Source organism: Acomys minous, assembly GCF_964271855.1.
Source record: "Acomys minous genome assembly, contig: scaffold_23, whole genome shotgun sequence".
NCBI classification, from domain to species: domain Eukaryota; kingdom Metazoa; phylum Chordata; class Mammalia; order Rodentia; family Muridae; genus Acomys; species Acomys minous.
This window is the reverse complement of record NW_028182182.1, coordinates 4962362-4982882: the sequence shown is the minus strand read 5'-3', so window position 1 is coordinate 4982882 and position 20521 is coordinate 4962362. Positions and strand designations below refer to the sequence as shown.

General features: G+C 41.0%; 1 protein-coding gene across 1 annotated transcript in view; it reads right to left on the bottom strand.

The window, feature by feature from the left end:
• Window positions 1-9175, bottom strand: part of LOC311591738 (protein disulfide-isomerase TMX3-like) — a 33803-nt gene extending 24628 nt beyond the window's left edge. The window contains exons 1-4 of the mRNA XM_084803400.1: window positions 8970-9175; window positions 8082-8136; window positions 4429-4468; window positions 3053-3176 (exon numbers count right to left, since the gene is read on the bottom strand). Coding sequence (XP_084659526.1) covers window positions 3053-3176; window positions 4429-4468; window positions 8082-8136; window positions 8970-9066 — 316 coding nt within the window. The 5' untranslated portion in view covers window positions 9067-9175. The remainder of the gene's footprint in view (window positions 1-3052; window positions 3177-4428; window positions 4469-8081; window positions 8137-8969) is intronic.
• Window positions 9176-20521: the final 11346 nt, after the last annotated feature.

Below are 20521 nucleotides of genomic sequence, written 5' to 3'. Positions count from 1 at the left end.
CACAGAGTGTATCACACAAGGTAAAATACTTGGCAGGTGACAGTGTTCCATATGTATGAGTTTCTCTTTCCCCTTTCCCAAAGATATGCAGTTTACACAAGATGTGTTAAATGCATATTTTCTGTGTGGTCAGCTCTATATAACAATGTTTTGTGAACGAGAAATATAAGCTGTAATAATCACACCTATGAAATTAAAATGTACCAATGGGCATGGAGGCATACATCTTTAATTCCAGTACTTGAGAGGCAGAGGCAGGTGGATCATTGTGAGTTCAAGGCCAGCCTGGTCTACAAAAAGAGTTCCAGGATAGCCTGGGATATTACATAGAGAAACCCTGTCTCGAAAAACAACAAAGCAAAACAAAACAAAACAACAAAGTGGGGGGGGGGAAGTCCCAATTAGAGTGGCTAAAAAGAAAATTATAAACGAATTCATAGCATGTAAAACACTTTCTCACCTGAACTACCAAACAAAATTTACTAGCTTTATACATGCAAGGGAGTGTTCTACCATCAAGGAATTCTATCTCTCACTTGGCTAATTTTCCTAATCACAGAACCCCTTTAAAAGGGTCAGTTAATGAATACTAAATTTAAAATATCAGATAATATAAGTGTTTTGAGTTAATGTAATATCTCTGAGGCATCACACAGTTTATCTTTAAGATATTTACAATTTAAATGCATTACATGTATTATATGTATTTTTTCTAATGACTTTTCTTTATATGTCCATTGTATTTTCCAATAAGTGATTCAAATGATCAATTAATCTGCCATTTTCCAGACTTTTTGGCACTTACTAGTTTATTTCTCATTCTCTAATAGGTTATTAAGCATTTCTTGGCCTAATGGAACTTGTTTGACCTTTAAACAATCTCTAAAGATTGGAATGGAGGCTCATAAATAGTTAAGAAGTATAATCTGATTGAGTGGACAAGTGAATGATTGCACCATAAGTAAATATGTGTGTGAGCTCCTCTGAAGCTGAAATTAAATGTGGTTATGAGCCACCCACTGGATGCTTGGAACCAAACCTAGGTAGGTCCTCTCCAACAGTAAAGTGCTCTTAACCACAGAGCCATCTTGCCAGACTCTTCTAATACGGTCAAAAACTAATTCAAACATACCAATCCAAGCATATAATCCTTCCTCTCTACAACAAGGGTCTGCCAGTCATTTTATCTCCTTCTAGTATTCAAAAGTTCATTTATTTGGTTTAGTAATTCCAGCTCTGACAACTCATCTACATTCTAGATCACTAATTCACTAACATCAGTAAACTAAAAACTGCCAACTGAAACTAGCTGACAGCTTGAACATAACAAAAAGCAAAATGTCCTGCTTGCAATACAGCAGTACATCTAGGATTACAGTTTATCCCATCTATACCTTCAGCCTTGCAAATTACTATGAACATTATTTTTACTGCTCTGCTGTTTCCATTCAAGCCTAAGCTTCCAGGCCCCTACACAGAATACCTATAACATTTCATATAGATTATCCTTCTGTATGTATTGATCTTTTCCTTCATCTTACAAGTTTCTGCCCAAAACATTTCTTTTATCAAGTCATTTGCTTTTCCTCAAATGAGTTCTCTCCCTATTGACAAATGATAAAATGTAAAACTTTGCCTGACGTAGGAAACTCTTAATATGGCTCCTTCTGTATCATCAGATGCACTATCTACTACACCAATGGGTTTTAAGTATGAAACATTATGCAATGTTCACCACCCTAAAGATTACTGCTCCCTGATCGATCAAAAAACTAAAATTAGGTTAAGTGCTTCTTTCATAGCCACAAAATAGGATGTAAGAGTTGAGATTAAAAACATGGGCCTGTCTTGACCCAAAGTACAATCTAGAACATAAACTTACTGTCCTAAAGAAAAAAAAAAAGGACAGTAAGTAGCTGGGTGTGTTGCTTCATACTTGTAATGCTAGTACTTGGGAGACTGAGGAAGAAGAGTGATATGAGTCCAGGGACATAATAGAATGTTCCAGGCCAGTCTGAACTACAGGGAAAGAGCCTGTCTCATTTTTGTTTTATTTTAAAGAGAGCAAGCATACATATTGCCACATAACACAATTCTTTCCTAAGTAAAAGAGAAGGAAACTAATTTTATTGAACACAAAGGATTTTACATGTATCACATCATTCAAACTTCAAAACAGCCAGTAAAGAAATATCACAATTAAATGTTTACTGATAAAGCCAAAGCTTAGGATCTTCAGAAGCCTTCCCAGTTTCACACACAAGAGCAATAGGCAGTACCAACCTTACTGTCTCTGAAGCTCTTTCCAAATTGCTCTGATACCTCACACTTCTCTAAGCTTAATTTCTTCTTTTATTATTTCCCTTAAGACACTTCTTAATGAAGATTATGTTATGGGGCATGTAGTTTCTGTCACAACTCAGTTTTGACAAAGAAGCATGAAAATAATCTACATAACAATACACAAATGACTGTGGCATCGAATAATTCTATTTATAAAAATAGGCAGCAGGGCAGATTTGGCTTATTGTACTTATACTTGTCTCAGCTTCATTCAGTTTCTGCATCCATTTATTAATCTCATTTTCTACTTTCAATACCTTCCTAACCCTCACTTATTTTTTCTAACTCAGTCCACCTTTTAAACTTCTACTTATTTCCCTATCTTTTTTCCTCAGCTTGCACTTACAAAATCAACTTTTCTATAGTAGTCTCCTATAATATATTATGATCAATGTGGACTCAATTAGGAACAAACAATGGCTTGCATGTCTACACTATGATTAAGATTAGCTCACATGGGCTGGAGAGATGGCTCAGCCATTAAAGGCTAAGCTCACAACCAAAATATAAGATTAGCTCACATTATTTATTAAAATTTTAATAGCTAATTCATTTAACTCAAAGTATATAACCTTAAAGTATTAAGTTATTAAAGTTATTATGATAATTTTACATGATAAAACAAACATCTCTTCTACTCACCCTGAAAACAGTTTCAATTAAAATATTTCTATTATTAGAACCATAAAATAATTAACTATGAGCTTACTAGAATAGGAAGTAGCATCCATCTTTCCAACATTAACTGGAGAACCAATGCTTTTCATTTCAAGCCCAACTTCATTCCAAATCGGTTCTAGTTTTTTACAATGGCCACACCAGGGTGCATAAAACTATACAGAAAGAAAGAAAACACACTAAGAAGCTGCATCACTATGAGGATCAGTCATAATATTCAAAGAATTTATCCAAGCAATATAACAAAACAGATAAATATAGATAGATACCTCAAAACTAGTATTTTAACTTTATTTTAATTGAATATCAATATCTATTTAGAATAGAAATGTGATTGACTCAAAGTCTCTAATTCTGTGCAAATGTGTCCATGTTTATATAAAAACACTAAGTAAACAAGCATGTACCATACCACATACAATCTGTGTTCATAAAAAAATATGTTCTTAGTACAAAAAGTTAAGAGGTAGGTGAATTTCCTTAGTTCTATTGTTTTCACTAGCAGAGTAGAGGTGATCATTGAGAAATGTGACACAGGGACAAGTCAGGTTGATCAGAACCATAGCCCTTCATATCACAGAACCATCAGATTTAATTAGATCCCTGGGTTATATGATATTAACACAGTATTTATTTATTTTCATGAAATAAGGCTTATTTTTAAAGTTGATAGTATGGAACGTTCACACTGAAATAAAAGAAGAAAGATTTAAGCAGTAGATTCTCAGGTCCTATCTTCTACCTTAACAGTCACCAACTCTGCTATCTTGTTCTATTTCATGGATCGAACTCCCCCCCCCCCGATATTTGTTAGAGCAAACCCCCAAATTTAGCTTTGCTCAGTATTGGGATGAAAGTACGTTTGATATTATTGTTATATTAATATAACTCAAGTTCTCAAAATAATTAAGAGATGAATTAAGTCTACACTGAAATCATAACATAATCTCCTTAAAATATAATCTACAACACCTCATTATAAGAAAAGGTTACAGCTTCCCACAGAATAACCCTATTCTCAGCATTTCATCCAAAATAAATTTCTGTGCCAGGCACTAGAAAATTCTCAGGGTCATTTAAATACAAAAGTCTAAGTACACAGGAGAAAGATGGGGAGATACTTAACCAAAATAGAAAAAAATCTTGAGTTCCATCAGTGAAAGAGTCTGTCTTACATTATATAAGATGCTGAGCAACTGAAGAAGTCACAGTGTCAACCTCTGCCCTTCATAGGCACAGACATACACTACGTACACTAACACACACAAGTGAATGCACACTTAACAAATATGCATGCATACATGTACACCCACATACATATGGGGGGAATACAAGTATCAGTATCTGAGAAAACAAATTTGTTCTCTTTGCAGAGAGCAAAATTGATACTTAAATTTACATACTCACATCAACAAGCCATATGTCATCTTTTCGATTATCTTTAAATCTAAAAACAAAAGGAAAAATAAATCTGATTTTATATTTCTGTTTACAAACACTGTCCCTGCCAATAATATTTATTATTGCAATTGTATAATTTGTTTATTTATTTTTTAAAGATTTATTGATTATATATACAGTGCTCTGCCTGCATGTATACCTACAGGCCAGAAGAGGGCATCAGATCACACTATGGATGGTTGTGAGTCACAATGTGGTTGCTGGGAATTGTACTCAGGACCTTTGGAAGAGCAGTCAGTACCCTTAGCCTCTGAGCCATCTCTCCAGACCCCCTACAATTAGTATAATTTATAAATCTGCCACTTAAGTAAAAATATTGAACTAATCATTACAGAACAAAATCTTTGAATAAAAGTTTTACATAAAAATTTTACTCAGTGACTGTTAAATCTTATCCTATCCAGTAAACATTTTAAGAATTAAAATTGAAAATTGACCAAAAAAATAAAAAATCGAAAAACTATAAAAAAGAAAGAACTTTTTGGGAAAACCACAAATGCAGTCTGTTTCCTTAATCTGGTATTCCATTTGGAACAAGGGGCTCCTCTAAACTGAACAAGTATTAGTTTTTGCTTCTTGTCTTTATTCCATTAACAATACAGCAAAACTATTTACATTATACTTTGTTAGGTTTTACATGAACTCTAGGAATGAGTTAAAATACAAAGGAAGATGTGTGCAAGAGACATGCAAATAAGTTATATATATGTAATATGTGTAAAGACACATGTAAATAAGTTATCATATATAGCATATCATAAATTTATATAATGTACTTGAACATCCAGACTTTGTTAAAATCCCGGAACTAATCTCCAGGAGTCTTGAGGGATGACAATGTTTGTGTAAGCTCTTCACTCTTCTATTTTGAGCCTGTGCAGGAAATTTAACGCAGTGGCCTAAGGTTATACTTAGAAAACACTGCTTATAAGATTGGCCCCTTCACAGGACATTCTCCACAGCTGAGTGGAGAGTGGGGACTGACTTTCACACAAATTCTGGTGCCCCATATTTGACCACGTCCCCTGGATGGGGAGGCCTGGTGGCACTCAGAGGAAGGATAGCAGGCTACCAAGAAGAGACTTGATACCCTATGAGCATATACAGGGGGAGGAAATCCCCCTCAGTCACAGTCATAGGGGAGGGGAGTAGGGGGAAAGTGGGAGGGAAGGAGGAATAGGAGGATACAAGGGATGGGATAACAATTGAGATGTAATATGAATAAATTAATAAAATATATTTTTAAAAAAGATTGGCCCATTATTTTTATTAAGAACTTGGATTTTAGGAGGAATCCCATCATTTTTTGGTAAAGGATGCAGCTCTCATAAAATATTGGTGAAAAGCAACAAATCCAGAATTGCTGCATTGGGGTCAATGTCTGAGATTCACATTCCAGGCTATAATGAACTTGTAAAATTCCATCAGTTAGTTAGCTCAAAACTCTAGGGCCACCATCAGATGCAATGCTCTCAGAAAGTCTGAGCAGGACGCAAATACAGCAGAGCACCTAGCAAGGCGGCACAAAGCATGAGGATGTCAATGCACATCCAGAGACACATTACTGCATTTAGGTCTATAGTAATATTACAGACAATATAAGGGGTTCAACATGTTTCATCTGGTGAGGATGGCATGCCTTTAGGCTTCGGAAGTCTCCCTGCACAGGATATTTAGCTTTCACCAGGATGTGACAAATGGGGCTCCCCCCCCATACTGTTTTGGTGTCTTTTCACAGTTGGATTCCCTTTTCATGGAGCACTGTCTTGTATATCTGAGTGAAAACACTGGCTGGCACTATGACAAGATACAGTTCAGTTTTCACATTCAGGCATCAAGCAAGGTACTCTATTTTGTAATGAAAGAGCCTTCAGGTGAGCATCCACTTCAGGAGCAAAATGATTACCAAAAGTGAAACCTCCCCTGCTCAGGCAGTTACCATTATAAGAGCAGTGTGAAGCCAGGTGTGGTGGTACACACCTGTAATCTTAACATTCGGGAGGCAGAGGCAGGCAGATTACTGTGAGTTTGAGGCTAGCCTAGTCTACAAAGAGAGTCCAGGTCAGCCAGCACTGTTACACAGAGAAACCCTGTCTCAAAAAGCAAAAAAAGAAAAAAAAAAAAAGAGAGAAGTATGAAAAAGTGGTTGAAAGTGAAATACCCCACAAGATACCATTGAGTTCTTGCTATCAAAGAATTTTCCTTAAACATATAGTTTCTTTTTTTTTTTCCTTGTTGGGAAAACATATAGTTTCTATAAATAATCTTCAAACACAACTTCAATGCCCATCACTAGGACTAGAACCCATGGGATGTTCATACTTCTTTGTAATCCATAAGTACCTGTATTCAAATGACCATACTACTTACTACAGCCATTCTATCACACAGTTGGGTGCCAAGGTGGATAATGCGGACAAGGAACAAACTGAAATTGTCTGAAGAAATTGTTCTGTGAGTAAGAAAGTTTATTGTGCAAGCAGGATCAGGGTTTAGATTCTAGCACCCACAAAAAAAGCTAACACCATGCCTGGATCCTCAGTGTTACAGGGTAGGGACAGGAAGAGTGTTGGGGCCTACTAGATACTGGCCAGAACCAGGTTAATGGAAAGACCCCGTCTCAAAGACATAAAGCAGTAGAGCAGGACTACCAGAGTATTCGTCTGTCCTCTGCACAAGCATACAAAGGCTGTGCTCACATATACAAACTACAAACACACGCCCACACCATTTCACACAGAAAAGCAAAACTGGAAGTAATAAGTACTGATTCATCTACTGTTAACAATGAAAGATATAAGATAAAAAAGATAGTAGCTCCTTGGTAGGTGGTGTTTGTTTCCATCATGAAATAGTACCATACAAGTATCATGCAGATGAAGTACAGACAGGGAAATCTATCTCACTGATGAAGAACACAGAAGAAAAGATTTCTGCCTCTCTATAAGTAGAAAAGTAACTAAGTTAAAGACTTCAAAAAGAACATTTTAGTAGCAAAGTATATGAAAAAAATGCCAAAAAAAAAATGTACCAACAAGTAGGCTAGGAATGCTGGTATACTTCTGAGCCTGGTTGGCATGGGAAGCTTGAGTCCTTGGCTACAAGTCCCTCCAGAGACTGATTGCACACCAAATCTGGTATGGGAGAGGCACCCATGTGGCCTGCCAAGGAAGAGATTGTTGTCAGTTGCCGTGAAGGCAGAAATACTGACCTTGAATTTTGCAATGAAGCTAGTTTTCCCACCTATTGTGAGCAAGATCTCACGAATAAACCTGTTATACTATAGATTAAGCACCGAATTCCAGCGCTAACTTTGTATGATTAAACCAAAAAAAAAAAAAAAAAAAAAACAATAAGGAGACTTTTGTTGGGTTTTCACCTTATAACTATTAGCAGAACTCTCTGCAGCACTCTTCCATTTTGCATGTAAATGGCAGGCACTCTATACAACTCCTGAAACAAAACTGACAATGTTAATATCAGTCACCACAGCACCTATTATTAAAAGATTAGATTCATGTGTGGATATTTAGAAGGCATCTGAGTTAGGCAAAGTTAAACAGTATTTAACAGTATTTTACACATATATGTATACTCACGATTCATTTAGATCTTCTACAAATCCTTTACAGACAGCCAGGTCAAGTAAAATAACTGGAAAGGACAAAATGTAGAAGATAAATGATTCATTACTTTGTTTTTACCTTTAGTCTAAATTGCCTATTCAATGTTTGAATTTTTTTTTTACTATCTATCAAAAAAAAAAACCAAACCTCACCAATGATCCATTACAAGATTTAAGTGACACAAAAGCATAATTAGTTCATCCAATCAGTAAAAATTTACTCTGCATGCAATCATATTGCAAGGGACAAGCACTATGAAAGTACATATAATAATAGTTGTTTGTTCTACATATTTCCACTCTCGTTTTATTTTTCCTTTTCGCTATTTTTCTGCCCTAGACATTAAAATAATTTCCCCTTTCTCTAGTAGCATTTATCCCTTCGATATAAAGTCCAAATACAATTCACCAAAATAGGTAGGAAAAAGACTCACACCTTAAGTAGGTGGCTGAATCAAGGGGTGAACCACAGAGAACCCAAATATCCGTGACAGCAGAGGGCTGAGAGCTTAAAAGACGCATGGTTTCTCTTTATACCACAGTTCTGGATATCTGACTAGGATCTGCCCTTAGGCATCATCCTCTTCTTTAGCTTGGGCAAGGAAAGCCTTTTACTGTAACAAGACCCTGTAACCTACGGCTAATTGGGGCTCGACATTCCTTGTCCGTCTACCAATGGAGTCACGGAAACTTCCTGGTGGCAGAGAAGGTAGCCGTACTCTCGGGGCGTCTGCGAGCGCAGAGTCCCGCTGAGGAAGCCCGACCCACGGAGGAGGTCGGATGAATACTCTAAGCACCCCGCGGCGCGACCCCGACCCGGCCCAACCTCCCACCGTTCCCCACCGCCCCGCGCGCTCCTCACCCACTGCGCAGAGCCAGAGGGCGGCCCAGCTCCTGCGCTCCGCAGCACTCGCCATGGAGCGTGGCGTGGACCCCGCGATGAGCGCGCCCGGAGACATACAAACCCCGGAGCCAAGGCCCGCCTGCCCGGAAAAGAAAGCAAGGAAGACCTGGGCGGTAGACAACGCCGGGGCGGGGCGGGGCGGGGCGGGGCGGGGCGGGGCGGGGCGGGGCGGGCTGGTACCCTTCAGGGTCCCGGTAGTCCGGAGGTCTTAGCCGCTGAGCATGCGCAGGACGCGACGCAGGCGCAGGGCGCGACGCAGGCGCAGGGCGCGACGCAGGCGCAGGGCGCGACGCAGGCGCAGGGCGCGACGCAGGCGCAGGCGCATTCGAGTTCCCACGGAGCCTTTTCTCCCTCAGAGCTCTGAAGAGCGTGGGTCTAGGCGTGGGCTTCTTCCTGTGACGGTGCGAGTGTGCCATGGGACTCTCCTCAGAATGTACATACGGCATTGTCGGGTGAACTTAATGCTGTAGGTGAGGTAGGGTCCAACATGCACTGTAAGCTTGAGTTTTGTCTCATGTTTTAAACTTGCTACTAAGTCCAGTGAACTCACTTGTACACCGAGATGTTACACTGATAGGTGGAAATCGTGCTTTAAAATAGAGGGCTAGATTGCTGAGCTCGGACACCCTTTGTGTAAATACTTATTTAGAATCCTATAAATAGGTTAATTACTATGCCATTATGGATGGGAGAACAATGAACAGTTAATGGTTGCTCCAGTGTTGTATGTGTCATTTTCTTAAGTGGCAGGTTGTTATGCTTATGTAAGCAGCGGCAGTGAAACTCAGTGCATTTTACACACACACACACACACACACACACACACACACACACACACATGGACGCACGCACGCACGCACGCACACACTGATCCAAGTTCATCATACTTTTTAAAATGTGAAAGAATAAAAAGAGAATTGCTTCTTCTGAAATTTAAAAAAAGGAAGTTAATTATAATATCTTCTTGGTTATGTTTTTTACTGTTTCCTGATTATCTGTAGACCGAAATCCTTAGTATAAAATGTTTGTAGCATCCTTCATACTTTATTACGACACGTTTATGAAAACAATACACTTGTAAGTCGGTCCCTGTGTTAGTCACTGACTTTGATGAAAAAAAATTTTTTTTAGTAGGAATGAAGTGCTAGAGGATTTGGATTACATTAGTTCTTAGAATTTATATTATGAAAACCGAGCATACAAAGGCAGAAGAGTAGAGGAAGGAGAAAGGGAAAAAGGAATATGTGAGAAAAGTCCCTCACAGGTTCGTATATTAATTATTCCTCAGCTGGTAGTGCTCTTTAGAGAAGTTCTAATATTTGGTTGGACATGGTCCCTAGCTGGATGAAACAGAGCCTTAGGATCAGGACTTACATGTTTCACACCACCTGGGCTCTCTGCTCCCTCACTGCCAGTGCAATGTGACCAGTTGCCCTATACCCACCTCTGCCTCAGCACCTTCCCCAGTCATGTTGCACTAAACCCTCTGAAACCAATTTTTTAAGAAAATCCAATTACTTCTTTCAAGTATTTTATCACAGCTATGAGAAAAGTAACTAATACAGCTGTACATACAGCATAAATTAGCAGGATGAACAACTTTGTAAATATATAAAAAGTTAAAGCTCAAACATTAAAAATAAAGAAAACACATTCAAGAATGAAATCAATTTTAGAATTAGCCTTTAGATAAATTAATTCAGATTTTAAATAATTCCATAAAGAAAGCAGTAGAATCAGTTTCTAAAATGTGCTGATATGCTATCTATTTTTATTAAAAAACAGTTATTACCAATACTTTTCCAGCAAAACAAAAACAGTAGGAAAAGATTTATTGGATGTGGTTCACAAGATAAGTAAGACCCATAATCTGAAGGTGTAAACCAGTGATAGAATTCTGAAACCTAAGAACTCAGGGCAGCAGCTGGGCATGGTGGCAGACATGCCTGTGAACCTAACACTTTAGGAGGCAGAGGCAGTTGGATTTCCGTGATTTTGATGCCAGCCTGGACCACAGAGTGAGTCCAGGAGAGCCAAAGCTACATATGTAGATCTCTGAGTTCTAGTCAATTCAGTTGAGTTATGAGTTGAGAGGCAGTGGAGTTGAGTTCGTGGCAGTTCAGTTTGTGGAATTCAGAAATTGTTTTACTAGGAGAGATTTACAGACAGGGCTTGAAGATAGAACAAGCTAGACACAGGTGAAGACAGAATGAGCCAGAGAATGAGGAGGAGCCAGAACATTAGGACAGATTGCTAGAGTTAGCTTGAGGCCAAGCAGAGCAATTCAGTCAGAGGCTGAGTGAGAAGCCAGGCTGAATAAGTCATCTTGGAGAGAAAGTTGAGCAACAACAGCTGAGTTGAACCTGCCAGCAAGAGTTCAGAAAGACCAATAGTGGGTGAGTTTGTTCAACGGTAAATCTCAGAGGCTGAAAACATTCTAGATGTAGATAAAATTGTACAGAGGCTAGAAGCTTCAAACACTAGGCCTACATTAGCAGACAGAGGCAATAAGCTTTGGAGACATCAGTTTCTTCAGGAGAGTAAAAGACTACCTTAACAGATTGCACTGACTGCAATGAAGTGAATTGGAGCCACACGAACTCAACTGAATTAAACTGCACTTAGCTGAACTGCACCAAAATGAACTCAGCTGAACTCCACTGCGTTGCCTGAACTCAATTGAACTGAGCTCACTGAGCTTCCCTCTCCTTCTCTCTACTCTTTCTGCACTGCTCTTAAGTAGCCTCTATTTTTTGTCTGTTCCTGTGAGAGTTGGGCATATCCTATCTCTGACTCATTCTGTCAAGTATTTTCTCTGATTTGTCACTTTGTTTGCCCTTCAATTAGATGGTGTTGTTGAGATGAAAGGTGTGTACCAAGGGCATGTCTGTATTCCAGTCAGAGGGATTAAAAGTGTATCATTCCAGCCAGATCACCCAGACCTGGAAGGCCTTTGGATGTTATTCCTTGCCAGAGCATGTAGGCTTTGAACTTTTTCAAACCTACTTTATTTGGGGTTCTTTAATGCTTTACCTCCCTTCCAACCTACCTACTCTAGATAGGAGAGAAAAGAGGTTAATGTGAACAGGAGAAGTAGACCTTTTTAGACTCAGTTCTTCGGAGCGATTCCACTGGTTGGGATAGGGTTATGGTTAGGGTTTAGGATTTAGGGATAATGTTCGGGTTTAGGGTTTAGGGTTAGGGATAGGGTTAGAGTTAGGGTTAGGGGTTAGGGTTTAGCGTTAGGGTTAGGGTTAGGGTTAGTGTTAGGATTAGGGCAACGGTTGGGATTCAGGGTTATGGTCAGGTTTAGGTTTAGTGTTAGGGTTAGGGCTAGGGATAGGTTTTGGGTTAGGGTTTGGGTTATGGTTAGGGTTAGGTTTAGGACTCAGGTTTAGGGTTAGGCTTAGGGTTACTGTTGGGGTTAGGGTTAGAGTTAGGGTTGGGTTTGGGGTTAGGGTTAGTGTTAGGGTTACAGTTAAGGTTAGGGTTAGGGTTATGGTTAGAATATTGGTGAGGGTTATTGTTAGGGTTAGGCTTAGGGTAAGGGTTAGGATTAAGGTTAGGGTTAGGACTGAGGGTTTGGGTCATGGTTAGTGTTAGGGTTAGGGTTAGGGTAAGCGTTAGGGTTAGGATTCAGAATTAGGGTTAGGCATAGGGTTACTCTTAGGGTTAGGGTTAGGGTTAGGGTTTTGATTATGGTTAGGTTTAGGATTAGGGTTAGTGTTAGGGTTAGGGTTTGTGTAAGGGTCAGGGTTAGGTTTAGGGTAAGGGTTAGGGTTAGGGGTAGGGTTAGGTTTAGGCTAAGGCTTAAGGTTATTCTTAGGGTTAGTGTTAGGGTTAGGGTTAGGTTTAGGGTAAGGGTTAGGGTTAGTGTTAGTGTTAGGGTTATTGTTAGCCTTATGTTTAGGTTTAGGGTTAGGGTTGGGGTTAGTGTTAGGGTTAGGGTAAGGATTAGGTTTACGGTTAGGATTAGGGGTAGGGTTAGGGTTAGTGTTATGGTTAGGGTAAGGGTTAGGGTTAAAGTTAGTGTTATGGTTAGGGTAAGGGTTAGGCTTAGGCTTAGGTTTAGGGCTAGGGTTAGGCTTAGGGTTACTGTCAGGGTTAGAGTTAGGGTTAGGGTTGGGGTTAGGGTTAGTGTAAGGGTTAGGGTTGAGGTTTGGTTTAGTGTTAGTGTTAGGGTTACGGTTAGGACTCAGGGTTAGGACTCAGGGTTAGGGTTAGGATAAGGGTTACTGTTAGGGTTAGGGTTAGGGTTAGTGTTAGGTTTAGAACTCAGGGTTAGTGTTAGTCTTTCGATTACTTTTAGTGTTAGTGTTAGGTTAGGGTAAGGGTTAGGGTTATGTTTAGGGTTAGGGTAAGGGTTAGGTTTTAGGCTAAGGGTAAGGTTAGGATTAGTGGTATGTTTAGGACTCAGGGTTAGGGTTAGTGTTAGTGTTAGGGTTAGGGTAAGGGTTAGGGTTAGAGTTAGTGTTAGTGTTAGGGTTAGGTTTATTGTTAGGGTTAGGATTAGGGTTAGGGCTATGGTTAGGGTTAGGGTTAGGGTGAGGGTCAGGGTTGGGGTTTGGGTTAGTGTTAGGATTAGAATTATGGTTAGTGTTATAGTTAGGGTTAGAGTTAGGGTTAGGGTTAGGGCTACGGTTGGGGTTGAGGTTGGGGTTAGGGAACGGGTTAGGGTTAGGTGTAAGGGTTAGGGTTAAGGTTGGGTTATGGTTATGGTTATGGTTTAGGATTTAGGGATAGTGTTCGGGTTTAGGGTTAGGGTTAGGGATAGGGTTAGAGTTAGGGTTAGGGGTTAGGGTTTAGCGTTAGGGTTAGGGTTAGGGTTAGGTTGAGGGTTAGGGTTAGGGTTAGGATTAGGGCAAAGGTTGGGATTCAGGGTTAGGGTTAGGCTTAGGGTTACTGTTAGGGTTAGGGTCAGGGCTAGGGATAGGTTTTGGGTTAGGGTTAGGGTTAGGGTTAGGGTTTGGGTTATGGTTAGGGTTAGGTTTAGGACTCAGGTTTAGGGTTAGGCTTAGGGTTACCGTTGGGGTTAGGGTTAGAGTTAGGGTTAGGGTTAAGGTTAGGGTTAGGGTTATGGTTAGAATATTGGTGAGGTTTATTGTTAGGGTTAGGCTTAGGGTAAGGGTTAGGATTAGGGTTAGGGTTAGGACTGAGGGTTTGGATCATGGTTAGTGTTAGGGTTAGGGTTAGGGTAAGGGTTAGGGTTAGGACTCAGAATTAGGGTTAGGCTTAGGGTTACTCTTAGGGTTAGGGTTAGGGTTATGGTTTTGTTTATGGTTAGGTTTAGGATTAGGGTTAGTGTTAGGGTTTGTGTAAGGGTCAGGGTTAGGTTTAGGGTAAGGGTTAGGGTTAGGGGTAGGGTTAGGTTTAGGCTAAGGCTTAAGGTTATTCTTAGGGTTAGGGTTAGTGTTAGGGTTAGGGTTAGGTTTAGGGTTAGGGTAAGGGTTAGGGTTAGTGTTAGTGTTAGGGTTATTGTTAGCCTTATGTTTAGGGTTAGGGTTAGGGTTGGGGTTAGTGTTAGGGTTAGGGTAAGGATTAGGTTTACGGTTAGGATTAGGGGTAGGGTTAGGGTTAGTGTTATGGTTATGGTTAGGGTTAGGGTTAGTGTTATGGTTAGGGTAAGGGTTAGGGTTAGGCTTAGGCTTAGGTTTAGGGTTAGGGTTAGGCTTAGGGTTACTGTTAGGGTTAGGGTTAGGGTTAGGGTTAGGGTTGGGGTTAGGGTTAGTGTAAGGGTTAGGGTTGAGGATTGGTTTAGTGTTAGTGTTAGGGTTAGGGTTAGGACTCGGGGTTAGGACTCAGGGTTAGGGTTATGATAAGGGTTACTGTTAGGGTTAGGGTTAGGGTTAGTGTTAGGGTTAGAACTCAGGGTTAGTGTTAGTCTTTCGATTACTTTTAGTGTTAGTGTTAGGTTAGGGTAAGGGTTAGGGTTATGTTTAGGGTTAGGGTAAGGGTTAGGTTTTAGGCTAAGGGTAAGGTTAGGATTAGGGATATGTTTAGGACTCAGGGTTAGTGTTAGTGTTAGTGTTAGGGTTAGGGTAAGGGTTAGGGTTAGGGTTAGGGTTAGAGTTAGGGTTAGTGTTAGGGTTAGGGTTAGGTTTATGGTTAGGGTTAGGATTAGGGTTAGGGCTATGGTTAGGGTTAGGGTTAGGGTTAGGGTGAGGGTCAGGGTTGGGGTTTGGGTTAGTGTTAGGATTAGAATTATGGTTAGTGTTATAGTTAGGGTTAGAGTTAGGGTTAGGGTTAGGGCTACGGTTGGGGTTGAGGTTGGGGTTAGGGAACGGGTTAGGGTTAGGTGTAAGGGTTAGGGTTAAGGTTGGGTTATGGTTATGGTTATGGTTTAGGATTTAGGGATAGTGTTCGGGTTTAGGGTTAGGGTTAGGGATAGGGTTAGAGTTAGGGTTAGGGGTTAGGGTTTAGCGTTAGGGTTAGGGTTAGGGTTAGGTTGAGGGTTAGGGTTAGGGTTAGGATTAGGGCAAAGGTTGGGATTCAGGGTTAGGGTTAGGCTTAGGGTTACTGTTAGGGTTAGGGTCAGGGCTAGGGATAGGTTTTGGGTTAGGGTTAGGGTTAGGGTTAGGGTTTGGGTTATGGTTAGGGTTAGGTTTAGGACTCAGGTTTAGGGTTAGGCTTAGGGTTACCGTTGGGGTTAGGGTTAGAGTTAGGGTTAGGGTTAAGGTTAGGGTTAGGGTTATGGTTAGAATATTGGTGAGGTTTATTGTTAGGGTTAGGCTTAGGGTAAGGGTTAGGATTAGGGTTAGGGTTAGGACTGAGGGTTTGGATCATGGTTAGTGTTAGGGTTAGGGTTAGGGTAAGGGTTAGGGTTAGGACTCAGAATTAGGGTTAGGCTTAGGGTTACTCTTAGGGTTAGGGTTAGGGTTATGGTTTTGTTTATGGTTAGGTTTAGGATTAGGGTTAGTGTTAGGGTTTGTGTAAGGGTCAGGGTTAGGTTTAGGGTAAGGGTTAGGGTTAGGGGTAGGGTTAGGTTTAGGCTAAGGCTTAAGGTTATTCTTAGGGTTAGGGTTAGTGTTAGGGTTAGGGTTAGGTTTAGGGTTAGGGTAAGGGTTAGGGTTAGTGTTAGTGTTAGGGTTATTGTTAGCCTTATGTTTAGGGTTAGGGTTAGGGTTGGGGTTAGTGTTAGGGTTAGGGTAAGGATTAGGTTTACGGTTAGGATTAGGGGTAGGGTTAGGGTTAGTGTTATGGTTATGGTTAGGGTTAGGGTTAGTGTTATGGTTAGGGTAAGGGTTAGGGTTAGGCTTAGGCTTAGGTTTAGGGTTAGGGTTAGGCTTAGGGTTACTGTTAGGGTTAGGGTTAGGGTTAGGGTTAGGGTTGGGGTTAGGGTTAGTGTAAGGGTTAGGGTTGAGGATTGGTTTAGTGTTAGTGTTAGGGTTAGGGTTAGGACTCGGGGTTAGGACTCAGGGTTAGGGTTATGATAAGGGTTACTGTTAGGGTTAGGGTTAGGGTTAGTGTTAGGGTTAGAACTCAGGGTTAGTGTTAGTCTTTCGATTACTTTTAGTGTTAGTGTTAGGTTAGGGTAAGGGTTAGGGTTATGTTTAGGGTTAGGGTAAGGGTTAGGTTTTAGGCTAAGGGTAAGGTTAGGATTAGGGATATGTTTAGGACTCAGGGTTAGTGTTAGTGTTAGTGTTAGGGTTAGGGTAAGGGTTAGGGTTAGGGTTAGGGTTAGAGTTAGGGTTAGTGTTAGGGTTAGGGTTAGGTTTATGGTTAGGGTTAGGATTAGGGTTAGGGCTATGGTTAGGGTTAGGGTTAGGGTTAGGGTGAGGGTCAGGGTTGGGGTTTGGGTTAGTGTTAGGATTAGAATTATGGTTAGTGTTATAGTTAGGGTTAGAGTTAGGGTTAGGGTTAGGGCTACGGTTGGGGTTGAGATTGGGGTTAGGGAACGGGTTAGGGTTAGGTGTAAGGGTTAGGGTTAAGGTTGGGATAGGGTTATAGTTAGGGTTTAGGATTTAATGATAATGTTCGGGTTAGGGTTTAGGGTTAGGGTTAGGGTTAGGGATAGGCTTAGAGGTAGGGTTAGGGGTTAGGGTTTAGCGTTAGGGTTAGGGCAAAGGTTGGGATTCAGGGTTATGGTCAAGTTTAGGTTTAGTGTTAGGGATAGTGCTAAGGATAGGTTTTGGGTTAGGGTTAGGGTTAGGGTTTGGGTTATGGTTAGGATTAGGTTTAGGACTCAGGTTTAGGGTTAGGGTTAGGGTTACTGTTGGGGTTAGGGTTAGAGTTAGGGTTGGGTTAGGGGTTAGGGTTAGGGTTAGGGTTAAGGTTAGGGTTAGAGTTATGGTTAGAATATTGGTGAGGGTTATTGTTAGGGTTAGGCTTAGGGTAAGGGTTAGGATTAGGGTTAGGGTTAGGACTGAGGGTTTGGGTCATGGTTAGTGTTAGTGTTAGGGTTAGGGTTAGGGTAAGGGTTAGGGTTAGGACTCAGAATTAGGGTTAGGCTTAGGGTTACTCTTAGGATTAGGGTTAGGGTTATGGTTTTGTTTATGGTTAGGTTTAGGATTAGGGTTAGTGTTAGTGTTAGGGTTTGTATAAGGGTCAGGGTTAGGTTTAGGGTAAGGGTTAGGGTTAGGGATAGGGTTAGGTTTAGGCTAAGGCTTAAGGTTATTCTTAGGGTTAGTGTTAGTGTTAGGGTTAGGGTTAGGTTTAGGGTTAGGGTAAGGGTTAGGGTTAGTGTTAGTGTTAGGGTTATTGTTAGCCTTATGTTTAGGGTTAGGGTTAGGGTTGGGGTTAGTGTTAGGGTTAGGGTAAGGATTAGGTTTACGGTTAGGAATAGGGGTAGGGTTAGGGTTAGTGTTATGGTTAGGGTAAGGGTTAGGGTTAGGGTTAGTGTTTTGGTTAGAGTAACGGTTAGGGTTAGGGTTAGGCTTAGGGTTAGGGTTAGGGTTAGGCTTAGGGTTACGGTTAGGGTTAGGGTTAGGGTTAGGGTTGCGGTTAGGGTTAGTGTAAGGGTTAGGGTTGAGGTTTGGTTTAGTGACAGTGTTAGGGTTAGGGTTAGGACTCGGGGTTAGGACTCAGGGTTAGGGTTAGGATAAGGGTTACTGTTAGGGTTAGGTTTAGGGTTAGTGTTAGGGTTAGAACTCAGGGTTAGTGTTAGTCTTTCGATTACTTTTAGTGTTAGTGTTAGGTTAGGGTAAGGGTTAGGGTTATGTTTAGGGTTAGGGTAAGGTTTAGGTTTTAGGCTAAGGGTAAGGTTAGGATTAGGGGTATGTATAGGACTCAGGGTTAGTGTTAGTGTTAGTGTTAGAGTTAGGGTAAGGGTTAGGGTTAGGGTAAGGGTGAGAGTTATTATTAGTGTTAGGGTTAGGGTTAGGGTTAGGTTTATGGTTAGGGTTAGGATTAGGGTTAGGGCCATGGTTAGGGTTAGGGTTAAGGTTAGGGTCAGGGTCAGGGTTGGGGTTAAGGTTAGTGTTAGGATTAGAATTATGGTTAGTGTTATAGTTAGGGTTAGAGTTAGGGTTAGGGTTAGGGCTATGGTTGGGGTTGAGGTTGGGGTTAGGGAACGGGTTAGGGTTAGGGTTAGGTGTAAGGGTTAGGGTTAAGGTTGGGTTAGGGTTTTGGTTAGGGTTTAGGATTTACGGATAGTGTTCGGGTTTAGGGTTTAGGGTTAGGGTTAGGGTTAGGGATAGGGTTAGAGTTAGGGTTAGGGGTTAGGGTTTAGCGTTAGGGTTAGGGTTAGGGTTAGTGTTAGGATTAGGGCAAAGGTTGGGATTCAGGGTTATGGTCAGGTTTAGGTTTAGTGTTAGGGTTAGGGCTAGGGATAGGTTTTGGGTTAGGGTTAGGGTTTGGGTTATGTTTAGGGTTAGGTTTAGGACTCAGGTTTAGGGTTAGGCTTAGGGTTACTGTTGGGGTTAGGGTTAGAGTTAGGGTTGGGTTTGGGGTTAGGGTTAGTGTTAGGGTTAGGGTTAAGGTTAGGGTTAGGGTTATGGTTAGAATATTGGTGAGGGTTATTGTTAGGGTTAGGCTTAGGGTAAGGGTTAGGATTAGGGTTAGGGTTAGGACTGAGGGTTTGGGTCATGATTAGTGTTTGTGTTAGGGTTAGGGTTAGGGTTAGGGTAAGGGTTAGGTTTAGGACTTAGAATTAGGGTTAGGCTTAGGGTTACTCTTAGGGTTAGGGTTAGGGTTATGGTTTTGTTCATGGTTAGGTTTAGGATTAGGGTTAGTGTTAGGGTTAGGGTTTGTGTAAGTGTCAGGGTTAGGTTTAGGGTAAGGGTTAGGGTTAGGGGTAGGGTTAGGTTTAGTGTTAGTGTTAGGGTTATTGTTAGCCTTATGTTTAGGGTTAGGGTTAGGGTTGGGGTTAGTGTTAGGGTTATGGTAAGGATTAGGTTTACGGTTAGGATTAGGGTTAGGGTTAGGGTTAGTGTTATGGTTAGGGTAAGGGTTAAGGTTAGGGTTAGTGTTATGGTTAGGGTAAGGGTTAGGGTTAGGCTTAGGCTTATGTTTAGGGTTAGGGTTAGGCTTAGGGTTACTGTTAGGGTTAGGGTTAGGGTTAGGGTTGGGGTTAGGGTTAGTGTAAGGGTTATGGTTGAGGTTTGGTTTAGTGTTAGTGTTAGGGTTAGGGTTAGGACTCAGGGTTAGGGTTAGGATAAGGGTTACTGTTAGGGTTAGGGTTAGGGTTAGAACTCAGGGTTAGTGTTAGTCTTTCGATTACTTTTAGTGTTAGGGTTAGGTTAGGGTAAGGGTTAGGGTTATGTTTAGGGTTAGGGTAAGAGTTAGGTTTTAGTCTAAGGGTAAGGTTAGGATTAGGGGTATGTTTAGGACTCAGGGTTAGGGTTAGTGTTAGTGTTAGGGTTAGGGTAAGGGTTAGGGTTAGGGTTAGGGTTAGAGTTAGTGTTAGTGTTATGGTTAGGTTTATGGTTAGGGTTAGGATTAGGGTTACAGCCATGGTTAGGGTTAGGGTTAGGGTTAGTGTTAGGGTCAGGGTCAGGTTTGGGGTTAGGGTTAGTGTTAGGATTAGAATTATGGTTAGTGTTATAGTTAGGGTTAGAGTTAGGGTTAGGGTTAGGGTTAGGGCTACGGTTGGGGTTGAGGTTGGGGTTAGGGTTGGAGTTAGGGTTAGTGTAAGGGTTAGGGTTGAGGTTTGGTTTAGTGTTAGTGTTAGGGTTACGGTTAGGACTCAGGGTTAGGACTCAGGGTTAGGGTTAGGATAAGGGTTACTGTTAGGGTTAGGGTTAGGGTTAGTGTTAGGTTTAGAACTCAGGGTTAGTGTTAGTCTTTCGATTACTTTTAGTGTTAGTGTTAGGTTAGGGTAAGGGTTAGGGTTATGTTTAGGGTTAGGGTAAGGGTAAGGTTTTAGGCTAAGGGTAAGGTTAGGATTAGTGGTATGTTTAGGACTCAGGGTTAGGGTTAGTGTTAGTGTTAGTGTTGGGGTTAAAGTAAGGGTTAGGGTTAGAGTTAGAGTTAGTGTTATTATTAGGGTTAGGGTTAGGTTTATGGTTAGGGCTAGGATTAGGGTTAGAGATAGGGTTAAGATTAGGGGTAGGATTAGGGTTAGGGCTATGGTT